At 39.6% G+C, this 13,078-nt stretch overlaps 1 protein-coding gene across 2 annotated transcripts in view; it reads left to right on the top strand.

The window, feature by feature from the left end:
- LOC149848793 (Mitochondrial substrate carrier family protein) overlaps window positions 1-13,078 on the top strand; it is a 124,936-nt gene that overhangs the window by 65,855 nt on the left and 46,003 nt on the right. For both annotated transcript variants that reach the window (XM_089997497.1, XM_089997505.1), the window contains exon 4: window positions 2,199-2,349. In XM_089997497.1, coding sequence (XP_089853623.1) covers window positions 2,199-2,349 — 151 coding nt within the window. The remainder of the gene's footprint in view (window positions 1-2,198; window positions 2,350-13,078) is intronic.

The following is a 13,078-nucleotide window of genomic DNA, read 5'->3' as shown; positions in this document are numbered from 1 at the left end:
TTCTATAAAAACTGCTATTTTGCGTTCTTCATAATGCTGTATGACTATCTTTAATATTTTATATTTTGTTGTCATTTTTTGTTATGATTATAGTATATGTTAGGGTATTATATTTTGTTCTTCTGCATTCTTGGTTATACTGGTTTACCTGGTAGTGTCTAGGATGAAGGAATTATTGTGCTCTGAAGACTTGCTGTTTTTTGAAAAGTTCTTTGGGATTGTCTTCTTGTGTTAAATATTTTCTTCCAGTAACCCCTTTTTTTCCTTTGCAATGTAAGTGATGTTTAACTTCTTTCATTCCTGTTTTTGGTCTTAATCCTGCTTTTAAGATCTGTACTGACTGCCGTTATTAGGACACTATTTCAACAATTGAAAAATCTAGAAAAAGTTACATCGACTTCTCTTGTCATAACCTTTTTTAATTGTTGAAGCATGAAAATAGCGTACATGATTTGTTTTCTCTGTGTAAGCATTTCTTTCGATTTTCAGTAGTCAAATGTGCTAGGGTAGTGCCTAGGTGTTGGCCCCCTTAGGCACTAGGTTTGTGCAGAGATCCTTAAAATACAATAATTTCAAATAAAAATATAAAATTATTAAAAAGTAAGAAAAAAGTGTGGAAAGTTTTAAATATTTTAGAATCTATCAAAACAAGATTATAATGTTTTAAAAAAAATGAAACTACTATTGAGGTTGCCCCCCTCGCCGCAATTTTCACCACTAAGCAAAGCTATACTATGTTTTATGGGGATTGGTTGGACTTTCCTTTGAGTATCATTTGGGATGTTCATGAAATGCAGCTGTAGTATTTATATGCGTAAGTATATGTTTTGCATGTTTTAGTTTTTAATGTCACACATGTTTCAAGTTACCATTTTCTGTTTTCCTGTAGCTAATAAACAAAAAACCCAGCAGATGAAAGCAAAGAAAAAAAGAGAATAGAGAGAAAAGAAGGAAGGGATAAGACGTAAGGGTGAAGAAGAGAAGATATGATAGTAATTCCTACTCTATTTTCATTCATTTTGCTAGTATATACACTTTCTCTTTTTACAAAAAGAATTGCTGAGACAAAAATATCCTTATTATCAACACAAAGACCCAAACATAAATACCCAAAACCTGCACCAGTCATTCCTTGAGCTGACGTCAACTTTACGATGCAAGGCTGATGATGTTGCAGAAGCTCCAGGTATCAGCCTTCTCTGATACCATGTTTCAGGTTACCATTTTCTGTTTTCCTGTAGCTAATGAACAAAAACCCACCAGATGAAAGCAAAGAAAAGATGAGAATAGAGAGAAAAGAAGGAATGCAGACATAAGGGTGAAGAAGAGAAGAGATGGGAGTAGGGCACGATTCCTACTCTTTTTTCATTCATTCAGTTAGTATATAGTATATACACTTCCCCTTTTATCAAAAGAATTGCTGAGACAAAAATACCCTTATAAAGCTTACTAAAGGATATTTTATATCACTAAATAAAAACAAATTGCCCTTTGTGTTGTCATGTATTGTCACAGCACTCCTTAACAACATGTCATTTTGGCCATGCATCCTTTATGTGGCAGTTTGCTAATTATACGTGGATGATTGAGGCAGTATGATAAAGAACTGAATTGTTTGAGCATCCAAATTTGTGGAAGCATATTTCATAGTCTTTTGTATGGGAGATGTTTCAAATTTTCAATAATATTGAAATTTACTATTGAATTGAACGTTAAATTGTGCCTAATGTAGCTCTCAAACCACATACAACTAATGTTTTACCCTTTTGAAACTTTAGAATTAAGGAAAAAAAATGAGAGAAACAAAAGGGGAGTCCATGATGTGATTGCTTTCATTATATTCAACTATTCTATTATATCTACATTTCTTGCATAAGCTGATATGCAGGTGTTTCAATCTTAAAATCAATTTCTGCAATTGGTTCATCTTCATTTCCATATTGTTTGTTGGCTTAATTCTCAATAGTAGTGAGTTTTCATGAGTTTTTCATATCTGTATCTCTTTTATTGTTTCTATTAGGCTTGTCCAAGTAAATTCCGTTGACAAAATTATTAGTATTTTCCTTGGATGATCTTGAAATAAGTCTTTCAGTTCTGCTACTAGCTTCAGATTCTTATGAGCTTTCTGGTTTCCAGTGTTAGTTGTCCCCATATATTCTGAATAAGCTGACTGCTTCCATGGCAATTCTTCTCTCCAGACATTTAGGTTATGTTGCTGATTCTGATAATAAGGGTTTAGTTCCTAAACAATGGGAGATAGTTTGTGTTCAAGCAGCTGGAGGAATTGTAGCAGGTGCCACAGCTTCCGTCATTACAACACCATTGGATACCATTAAAACTCGAAGACAGGTATTATCATTCATTCTATACCATATTATTATTTAAAATTTTCTTTTATGTTCAAGTGTTTCTAGTTAAGGGGTGTGCATCTGGAAGGGGAGAAGGGGGGTGGAAGGGGGGGGGGGGGGGAGGCTCTTCACTTACAAGGTTCTTAAATTTTTTCCCTGTTAGTCACTTATCTGTCTTAATTGACCATCAACATTACTCTCCATCTTAAAATTATTCAGTCTACCTATTCATGCTATATACTCACATGGATGCATGTCCGTTTAAGACAAATATACTGCCATTTGTTCCTATCAAAGCAAGGAGAGTAGTAATAGGGTGAGAGTGAATAGAGAGGAAAACTCAAAGGAAACTTCATTAGGCCAAGAATGAAAATATTATTGCCATATAGGGGAGACACCCCCTTCTATCTTACTACAAGACAAAAACTATTGCCTTTACACTAACTGAAAATGTACACGAATGCCCTAGAAAGAATGAAATGTACACATGAAAAGAGAGTAGTAGAACGCAAAATGGTCACACATATGATACATGAGTCTCAATGGTCTCCCTCAAACTTGAGATGATGTAAGAGGAATCATCCCCAAGTTTGAAAAAGAATGAACTAAAATGTAAAGGAACATGACTCTTGGTTAACACATTTGCAATATGATCGTATGAGCTCACATGCTAAAGAGAGAACTCCATCTTCATAGGCTCTTCTAGTAAAGTGATAATCTATCTCAATATGCTTAATCATTTTATGAAATTCTTGATTCTTTACAATATGAATGATGCTCATATTGTTACAATACAGCGATCCAATCACAAATAGGAACTCCTAACTCTCCTAGTAGCCATCTTATTCAAACAATTTCAGCAGTAACTTGTGTCATAGCCTTATATTCTGCTTTAGCCGTAGATAATGCAACTCTTTGCTGTTTCTTTCTCTTCCAAAAGATTAAAAAGCTTCCAAGAAAATACAAAATCCAGTAATAAAAAGGCAGCCTCGGGTAGTGTAATAACCCGAGAAAAAAAAATTGTTTGGATCCGGGCCGGATCCGGATCCGAACCGGGTGATAAGTCGGCTGCGTGCTTTTAAAAGCACGCAACGACAAAGGGGGGAGGCTCTTGAAACCTCCTTCCCCCTCTCGTCTCTCAGTCTCTGCATTCTCTCTCCCCCGACCGACTCCCTCTCTCTGCGTTGCCGAGCACTGCCACCGACGCCCCCCTCCTTCCGACGAGCTCTTCCCCCTCTGCTCTCGTCTCTCTCTCCTTCTCGTCGCTTTCCTCGACCGCCATCATCGGCAAGCACAGCCACCGGCGACAGCATCGCCGGATCCCACCCTCGTCGGCGACAGTCTCTCCTCTCCCTGCTGCGATCTCTCGGCTAATCGAAAGACCCTGACGTCGGCAGCCTGCTCGAGCCTCCACTCTGCGACCTCGCCGGCGACGCTCGCATGCGGGCGATCCTTCCTCAGGCGACCCCCTCCTGGTACGCGCCGCTTCTCTTCCCCTTTTCTTCTTTTTCCTTCCGTCGACCGACAGGGGCAAAAGCCCCTGCCTGTCGGTCTTTTACGACAGGGAATGGCCGTCTGGTAGGGGCTTTAGCCCCTGCCACTTTTCCGACAGGTCGGCAGGGGTAAAACCCCTGCCACCTGTCAGAAGGGTTCTGGCAGGGCGTTTTGGGGCCCCTGCCTGCCCTTTTGTGTTCACAGGGAGGGTCGAGACCCCTCCCTGTCTCTTCTTGGTCATAGGGAGGGTCGATCCCTCCCTGTCCCTTCTTTTTCACAGGGAGGGTCGAGCCCTCCCTGTCTCCTTTTTGTCGTGCAGGGGAGGGTTCGACCCTCCCTGCCTCTGTTTGTTGCGGGGAAGGGTTCAAGCCCTGCCTACGTGCTATTCAGGGGAGGGTTCAACCCCCCTCTGCTTTCGTAATATGCAGGAGGAGGGGTCGAGCCCCCTCCTCGGTCCCTTGATGTTAGGGGAGGGGTCGAGCCCCTCCCTGTTTGTCAATAGACCGATACTCGGCCTCAGTACTAGATCGTGCAACTGCACGTTGTTGAAAAGAAGTCGTCATTGGGTCTTGGACCCAACTTACGTATACGCAGGACCCGATCCGATCTATACGCAGGACCCGACCTGATCCATGTACCGGATCAGGTTAGGATCCAATTGATATGTAATGTAAATTATGGTGCTATTAAAGGGTATTTCCGTACCCTAGAATTGTATACTGAACATATATTAATAGAATGGAAGACGCAATAGCTCTCTCTGACGTCTTTTCCCTGCAGATTCATCTTCCAGTATCTCGTTCTCTTCTCTCTCTCTCTTGACAGGTCTGCGTGAAGGTTGAAGACCCATTTCTATTATGGTATCAGAGCAACGTGACTTCTGGGTGTGAAGAGCTGCCTCGGTTTCATCCTGTCAACGTGAAAAGTCGACACTTTCTCTCTTTGTCGACAGACACGTGAATCTGATTAAATCTGGGTGTGAAGAACTGCCTCGGTTCCACTCTGTCAACGTGAAAACTCGACCTCTGCTTCTCGGTGACAGGTCATTCTCCTTTCTTTTGTCAGGTTATTCTCCTTCAGATCTCTCTGTCGGGTTATTTTCCTTTTAGTCTGAAATCACATCCATTCTACTGTTATTTCGTGGGTCCTGTTTATAACTGTTTTCCTCTTTTAGGGTTATTTTCCTTTAGTCTGAAATCATATCCATTCTACTGTTATTTTGTGGGTTCTGTTTATAACTGTTTTCCTCTTTTACGCAAAGGTAAAAGCTGAGTTCAGTCACGTGAATCTGGCCCTTCTTCCCTTGTTTTCTTTTCTAACTTTTCACGCAAATTGTTTAAGCACGTGAGTCTGTTTTCCTTTCTCCTATATCACGAAAGAGCCATGCTTCCCTTTCACTCCTTTATTCTCTATTCTTGCTGGTCAAACTTTCTCGTCCCATCCGAATACTACCTCATTTTCTGTCAAGTTTTATTTTCCGCCATAATCTTCTTACATATCTCTGTGCCGATTTCTGTCATAATTACTTTTTTTCATCCCTCTCAAATGGATTTCCCTCATGTGCAGTCAGGCCTCTCCTTCAACTTTCTTGGCCAACTAGTCTCTGAAAAACTGAATAACTCAAATTTCTTAACCTGGAAAAGACAGATTATTCTATTTATAAAGAGTCAAGACCTCTCTGGTTATCTGGATGGATCGGTTCCACCTCCTACAGAATTCACTTCGCAGGAAAGGACGGACGATAAAGGGGCGCAATCTATTGTTCTTCTCAAGAATCCATAATATGTTACTTGGATGAAAAGGGATCAATCGTTAGTGGCATACATCACTTCAACCCTCTCACAGGAGGTTCTTGTAGCCATTCCTGATGATTGTTCGGCCAAAGAGCTGTGGGACAAGCTAGTTCAAACATATTCACAGATTTCTGAGGCGAGAATCATGTTTCTCAAGCGAGAATTTCAAATGCTGAAGAAAGATTCCATGTCTATTATGGAATACCTGAACAAAATGAAAGGCATCACAGATCAACTGGCTATTGTGGGGTGTCTCGTCAGTGAAAAAGATAAGGTGCAACAAACCTTGAGTGGATTGGGGCTAGACTATCATGTTATGACGACGACTTTATTGTGTTTACCAGAACTTCCAAAGTTTGAAGATCTTCGTGAGAAACTATTGCAATATGAAATGACTCTGAAAGGATCTTCTGAAGACCTTCATGGACATTCAGGAACCCAAGATGTGCTAGCCACGGGAATGAATTATGGTAGAGGAAAAGGAAGTTCCTTTCGAGGAAAGGGAGGCCAAGGGAGAAATACCTTTGGAGGTCGTGGTATACTTCCAACGCCCAATATACAAGGACCCATTCCCACCTGCTTTTTATGCAATAAGAAAGGGCATATTAAAGCAAATTGCTGGTTCAATCCTCAAAACAAGGGAAAAGCTCCACAAGCAGAGGCTAGAAAGGATGGAGAAGTCAAAGAGTTGTTGTTGGCAGCCTTGGCAGGCTTGAATATGAAGCAAAATGATAAAGGCATTTGGTACGTCGACTCCGGAGCAGCGACTCATGTTATGGGTGATGCGGGTAAACTCTTGACTCTCACTCCTTATGTTGGTAAGAATAACATAGTTACGGGAGGTGGATCTCATCATTCTATCTCACATATTGGAAATGCCATTATACCCATGTCAAAGTCCTCTCTTAATCTTCCAAATGTTATTCATGCTCCTAATATTCAGAAGAACATTGTTTCTGTCTCAAAACTTGTTGATGATGTTAATGCTTCAGTTGAATTTACTCCCTCTTCTGTTTATGTCAAGAATCTTCGCACGAGGAAGACATTCGTTGAAGGAAAAAGATGGGGCAACATGTATATTTTTCAAGAAGATCCTTCTTCTATTTATTCCGACTATTCATCTTTCAAGCCTCACCAATGTCAATTTCTTGCTCCTTTTGAGTTTGTGTTTGCCATTTCTGAATGTAATAAGCCAAGACTTTGGCATAGTCGTCTTGGCCATTGTGGTCGTCATTTTATTGAAAAACTTGTCTTGAATAATCTCATTCCTAAATCTAGTTGGAGTTCAGAAGTCATTGATATAAAGTGTTCTAGTTGTCATTTATGTAAGAGTCATGTTTTGCCATTCAATTCCGTTAATAAGAGAGCTTCAAGGCCCTTTGAGGTCATTTGTTCAGATGTCTGGGGTCCTACCCCAATTACTTCTCTTTCTGGCAATAGATATTACCTTATTTTCATTGATAGTTACTTCACGCTATTCGTGAATATTTTTTATGAAGCACAAATCAGAAGTTTTTGGATTGTTTCAGAAATTTCATTCCTTTGTTCAAAATTATTTCTCTACCAACATTCTCAATTTCCAGTGTGATGGAGGAGGTGAATTTTCCTCGAGTGACTTTGTTAGTTTTCTTCAACATAATGGGATAAAGAGAAGAGTGTCTTGTCCACATACACCTCAACAAAACGGGATTGCTGAGAGGAAGCATCGACATATTGTTGAAAGTGCAATGAGCATGATGCACGGGAGCAATCTACCTGTAGCATTATGGACTGAAGCTTTTCACTCCACAGTTCATGTGATAAATCGACTGCCCATGACCATTTTAGAAAATAAGTCACCATATTTCTCCCTATTTGGCATACAACCTGATTATCATGAATTACGTGTGTTTGGGTCTGTTTGCTATGTTCACATTGACAGCTCATTGAGACATAAGTTCCAAGATAAAGTCGTAAAGTGCAGGTTTATGGGATATGCTGAAGACTACAAATGATATAGGTGCTATGATCCTTTGAGTAAGCGTGTCAAAATATCGAGAAATATAGTTTTTGATGAAATGAACTTTGATGATTACCCGACTAATTCAAGCCTTCATGTTGTTAACTCAAGCCCCAACGTTGAGGTATACTACCCATGGTTAAATTCAGAACTCTTCTCCAGTGCTAAGGGAGATTGTCCAACAAACTGTAGTCAGAAGGAGATACATGAAGAATCAGCAAATGAAGCTCAAACGGAAGAGATTGTTACACAAGACTTGGAGCCAACAAGGTATAAGGGTGTTGTATACACCCGACGAGTGAAAGAGCCCTCATCCGTCCCTTGCACAAGTACGGATCCTTTTGATCCTGCCTCACAGATGATGGATATCAGAAGATCCTCATGGTTTCGACATCCGCTTGACAGGTGGGTAAGTTATAAAAAAATTTCATTGGATTTTCAGTTATTCTTGACATCCATAAGTAAAGAGGATGATCCTCTCATGTTCTATCAAGCTGCAAGTTCTAGAAGATGGGTCAAAGCAATGAATGAAGAAATGGAATCCTTACATGAATGTGGGACATGGGAGATTGTGCCTAGACCACTAAACAGAAATGTTTTTGGGTCAAAATGGGTGTACAAGATAAAATATAAACCAGATGGGAGCATCGAAAGATATAAATCTAAACTTGTAGCTAAGGGATTCACACAAGAGGAAGGACAAGACTTTGATGAAACTTTCAGTCCTGTAGTTAAGATGGGAACCATTCACATTGTGAACATGGATGGACGTTGAGCCAGTTTGATGTAAAAAATGCATTTTTGCACGGGGACTTAAAAGAATAAGTCTACATGGAACAACCCACTGGGTATGCAGAACGAGATGCCAAGAAATATGTATTCAAGCTAAAGAGGGCACTCTATGGTTTGAAACAAGCTTCTCATTCATGGTTCAACAATTTTTCCCTTGAAATACAAAAGCATGGCTTCTCTCGATCCTTTTTGGATCACTCGTTATTCATTCACAATGAACAAGGTGTCACTACTCTTCTATTGATATATGTAGATGACATTATCATCACAGGAAACTGCAAAAGTCACATTGAGTAGGTGAAGAAGTTATTAAATCAGAGATTCAAAATGAAAGATTTGGGGGAGCTACGGTATTTCCTTGGGGTAGAAGTTGATAAAAGATGTGATACACTCACACTTACTCAACACAAATATACGTTGGACATTTTCAGCAGGGCAGGCATGACAAATTGTAAGCCATTAGCAACTCCAAGTGTCATTCATCAGAAACTGAGTTCTAAAGAAGGGGATATATATGGAGATCCCACTAAGTATCGTAGCATAGTTGGCATGTTGCAATACCTGACTTTTACTAGACCTGATATAGTGTACTCAGTTAATCAAGTGTCTCAGTTTATGCATGAACCTCATATGTCACATATGGAGGCAGTCAAACGAATACTTCGTTATTTGAAGGGTAGAGTTGGTGATGGGCTGGTATACAAGAAAAGAGAATTAGATCCAGGCGGGGGCCATGAGATCATTATTTATACTGATGCTGATTGGGCGGGCGATCCAGATGAACGACGATCAATATCTGGTTATTGCAACTTCATTGGGACGAACTTGGTATCTTGGAGCAGTAGAAAACAAAAGGCAGTTGCTAGGTCGAGTACTGAGGCGGAATACGGATCGATGACTGCTGCCACGACTGAGGCTACATGGATAAGACATCTCCTAACAGAAATGGGAGAACCAATTGCTCGATCACTACTACTGTGTGACAATCAAAGTGCCATCAATATGTTTTTCAATCCCATCTATCATAGTCGAGCAAAGCATATTGAGATAGATCAACATTTTATTAGGAAAAAGGTTGAAGAAAAAGAGATTGAGCCCATGTTTGTGCGAAGTGAAGAACAAGTTGCTGACATTTTCACCAAAGGGTTGACAAATGATAGATTTTGCTTTCTGAAAGGCAAGTTGTTCATGGTTCAGGACCATGCACAACTTGAGGGAGGCTGAAAAAAAGTCGTCATTGGGTCTTGGACCCAACTTACTTATACGCAGGACCCGACCCGATCCATGTACTGGATCGGGTCAGGATCCAATTGATATGTAATGTAAATTAAGGTGCTATTAAAGGGTATTTCCGTACCCTAGAATTGTATACTGAACATATATTAATAGAATGGAAGACGCCGTAGCTCTCTCTGACGTGTTTTCCGTGCAGATTCATCTTCCAGTATCTCGTTCTCTTCTCTCTCTCTCTTGACAGGTCTGCGTGAAGGTTGAAGACCCATTTCTATTAGTTGTTTCTTGCTACTCCATGCTATTAAGTTGCCATCAATAAAAACACAATACCCAGAGACCGACCTTCTGTCATCTGGATCTCTAGCCGAATCAGCATCTGCATATACAATTAGTCGATGTTGCTCTCCTTTAGTCTTAGATTGATGATAGACTAAGCCATCCCCAAGTGTTCCCTTTAAGTATCGAAGGATTCTCTTGACAACATTCATATGCTCTGTGTGCGGATCATGCATGAATTGCGAGACTTGATTCACCACATACATAATGTCTGGTCTAGTGCAGTAAAAAAGAAAATGAAGTTGGGGTTGGTGGTGGAGTCGGCTTTGAATTTAAACAATGTATCACAAGTGATTGCTTTCGTCCTATCATGAAACTAGTATTGCTTGCATTGAAAAGAAGTCGTACTTCATATATCTGGGTTTGGATCTCTGATCCATACCCAAAGCGAGTTTATTATGTTACACATAACTGATGGACTCAATTGTATTTAAGTCTATATGTAAAGGGTATTTTTGTACCCTAATGTTTGTATTACCTTATACTTAATGAGATGCCTAATATGTAGATCCCTGATCGAGGATTCTGCAACAACCACGTTCTCTCTCCTATTCTATTGTTGTTCTTGTGGTAGAATAACGGAATCCACGATTTCTATCATGGTATCAGAGCTGAAGATCCAACCTTGAAGATCGTGTTCTTCTTATGAGCATCTAGTCGAGTTTATTTGTCTTTTTCTGAGGTATCTCTCTATCGGTTCATATCTATTCTCCCTGCCTTCTCTCTTTCTATTGTTTTTATCGTTCTTCCCTTTTTATTCCTTTCCTTTAAATCACTTCTTGAATCTATTCCAGTTAATGTGCATCCCTTTCTTCCAAAATCCAAATCTTGGATTTGCTCACGTTGACATTCTTTCTTTCTCCTGATTTTCTGTTCTCTTATGGTTCTTCTTTTCATATTGCTGCACGTGATTTCACCCAAACAAGTTTACATAATCACGCAAGATCATATTTGATCTATGCATGATTTCAAAGGTTGAAATCACATCAAACTTGTTCTCTCTACTTTTCCAAATTGACGTCAAATCAGATTCTGATCTGGACATGATCTCAGATCTGCCTTGATTAACTGATATCACATTTGAACTTATTCTCCTCTTTGTTTTGGATTTCTTCTCATTTGGAAAAGAAAACACGTTATTTTCAAAGTAACGTGCCTCTTACTAGTTGAATTTTAATTTTTATTCAGAACAATTTTTTTTACTGCATAGTCTGGTTTTCTGCCTCGGGTTTGCAGATCTTTAAAAAAAGGCAGTAGATTCTTTGAAATTATTAAATATCTGTTCTGAATTTTATTCGAAGACCCTATTGTGATTGGGTTCTTATCCTAAACTCCTAAAGACTTTATTCTTTCTCGATTTCGATTTCAATAGAATATGGATTCTTTTCCTACTCCTCAATGTGGTCCTTTTTCAATTTTTTTTAGTCAACTCATGTCTGAGAAACTAAACAACTCAAATTTCTTAACCTAGAAGAGACAAATCATCTCATTCATAAGAAGTCAGGATCTTTCTGGACATCTGGATGACTCTGTCCCTGTTCCTCCAAAATTTATACCACAAGATGACAAGAATGGTGAGGGAGATATTTCTATTTCTTATGTTAGGAATCTAGAGTATGTATCCTGGATGAAGCGAGATCAGGCGCTGGTTGCCTATATCGCTTCCACTCTGTCATAGGAGGTTCTTGTGACAATCCCAGATGACTGTTTTGTTAGATTTTCAATATTCAAGTCCTTCCACGCGTGAGAGCTGAGAAACAGAGAGAGAGAGAGAGAAAGGGAGAGAGAAGCTGCAGAGAAAAAAACTGATACCCTCGAATCTTAGGGTCGGCTGCTGTATAAACTCATTTATATTAACATACTATTACAAAGATTAGGGTACTTAAGTACCCTCATTACAATAAAGTAAATTACACAGTGCCATTACTGAGAAGTTAATGATCACGGGCCTGGATCTCCAGACCCGTGACCTGTAACAAGGGGAATACACTTCTTTTCACCCCCCCTCAAGTTGTGCATGATCTTGAACCATGAGCAACTTGCCTTTTAACATCCAAAATCTGTCTTTTGTCAATCCTTTTATAAATATATCTGCCACTTGATCTGTAGTTCGTACAAATTCAGGCTCAATCTCTTTCTCTTCTACCTTTTGTCTCACAAAATGCTGATCTATTTCAATATGTTTGGCACGACTGTGATGGATTGGATTAAAGGACATACTAATGGCACTCTGGTTGTCACACAAAAGAAGTGAATGAGAGATCGATTCTCCTACTTCTGTCAGTAAGTGTCTAATCCAAGTAGCTTCAACAGTGGCGGCTGCCATTGACTTGTATTCAGCCTCTGTACTGGATCTGGCAACAACCTTTTGTTTCTTACTACTCCAAGAAACCAAATTCATCCCAACAAACACACAATAGTCGGATACTGATTTGCGTTCATCTGGGTCTCCTGCCCAGTCCGCATCAGAATAAACAGTGATCTCATGTGCATTTTGCTCATTTGTCTTTCTCTTATATATGAGGCCTCATCCCCAACCGTTCCCTTCAGGTATCGAAGTATTCGTTTAACTGCTTCCATATGCCCTTCACATGGTGCATGCATAAACTGAGAAACTTGATTCACCGAGTAGACTATATCAGGGTCAGTAAAAGTGAGGTATTGTAACATACCCACTATGCTACGGTACTGTGTGGGATTATCAAATGGATCCCCATCTTGAGAGCTAAGCTTTTGATGAAGAACACTAGGAGTGCCCAAGGGCTTGCAGTCTTTCATACCCGCTTTATTGAGAACATCAATGGTATACTTATGTTGAGGGAGAGTCATCTCTTCAGAAGTACTGTCGACTTCAACTCCAAGAAAGTATCGTAGTTTGCCAATGTCCTTCATTTTGAACCACTGATTCAAGAGATGTTTGACTTCTTTAATGTGCTCATTGGAATTACCAGTGATGATGATATCATCTACATATATCAACAACAGAGTAATTGTGTCTTGGTTCTTAAATATAAATAAGGAGTGGTCAAGAAGAGATTTCTTAAAACCATATTTTTGTATTTCAAGAGAAAAACTGTCGAACC

The sequence above is a fragment of the Nuphar pumila genome, chromosome 1 (assembly GCF_984573655.1).
Source record: "Nuphar pumila chromosome 1, dmNupPumi1.hap1.1, whole genome shotgun sequence".
In the NCBI taxonomy this organism is placed as follows: Eukaryota; Viridiplantae; Streptophyta; class Magnoliopsida; order Nymphaeales; family Nymphaeaceae; genus Nuphar; species Nuphar pumila.
The sequence above is the reverse complement of the archived record's forward strand: the minus strand, read 5'-3'. Positions and strand labels throughout refer to the sequence as shown.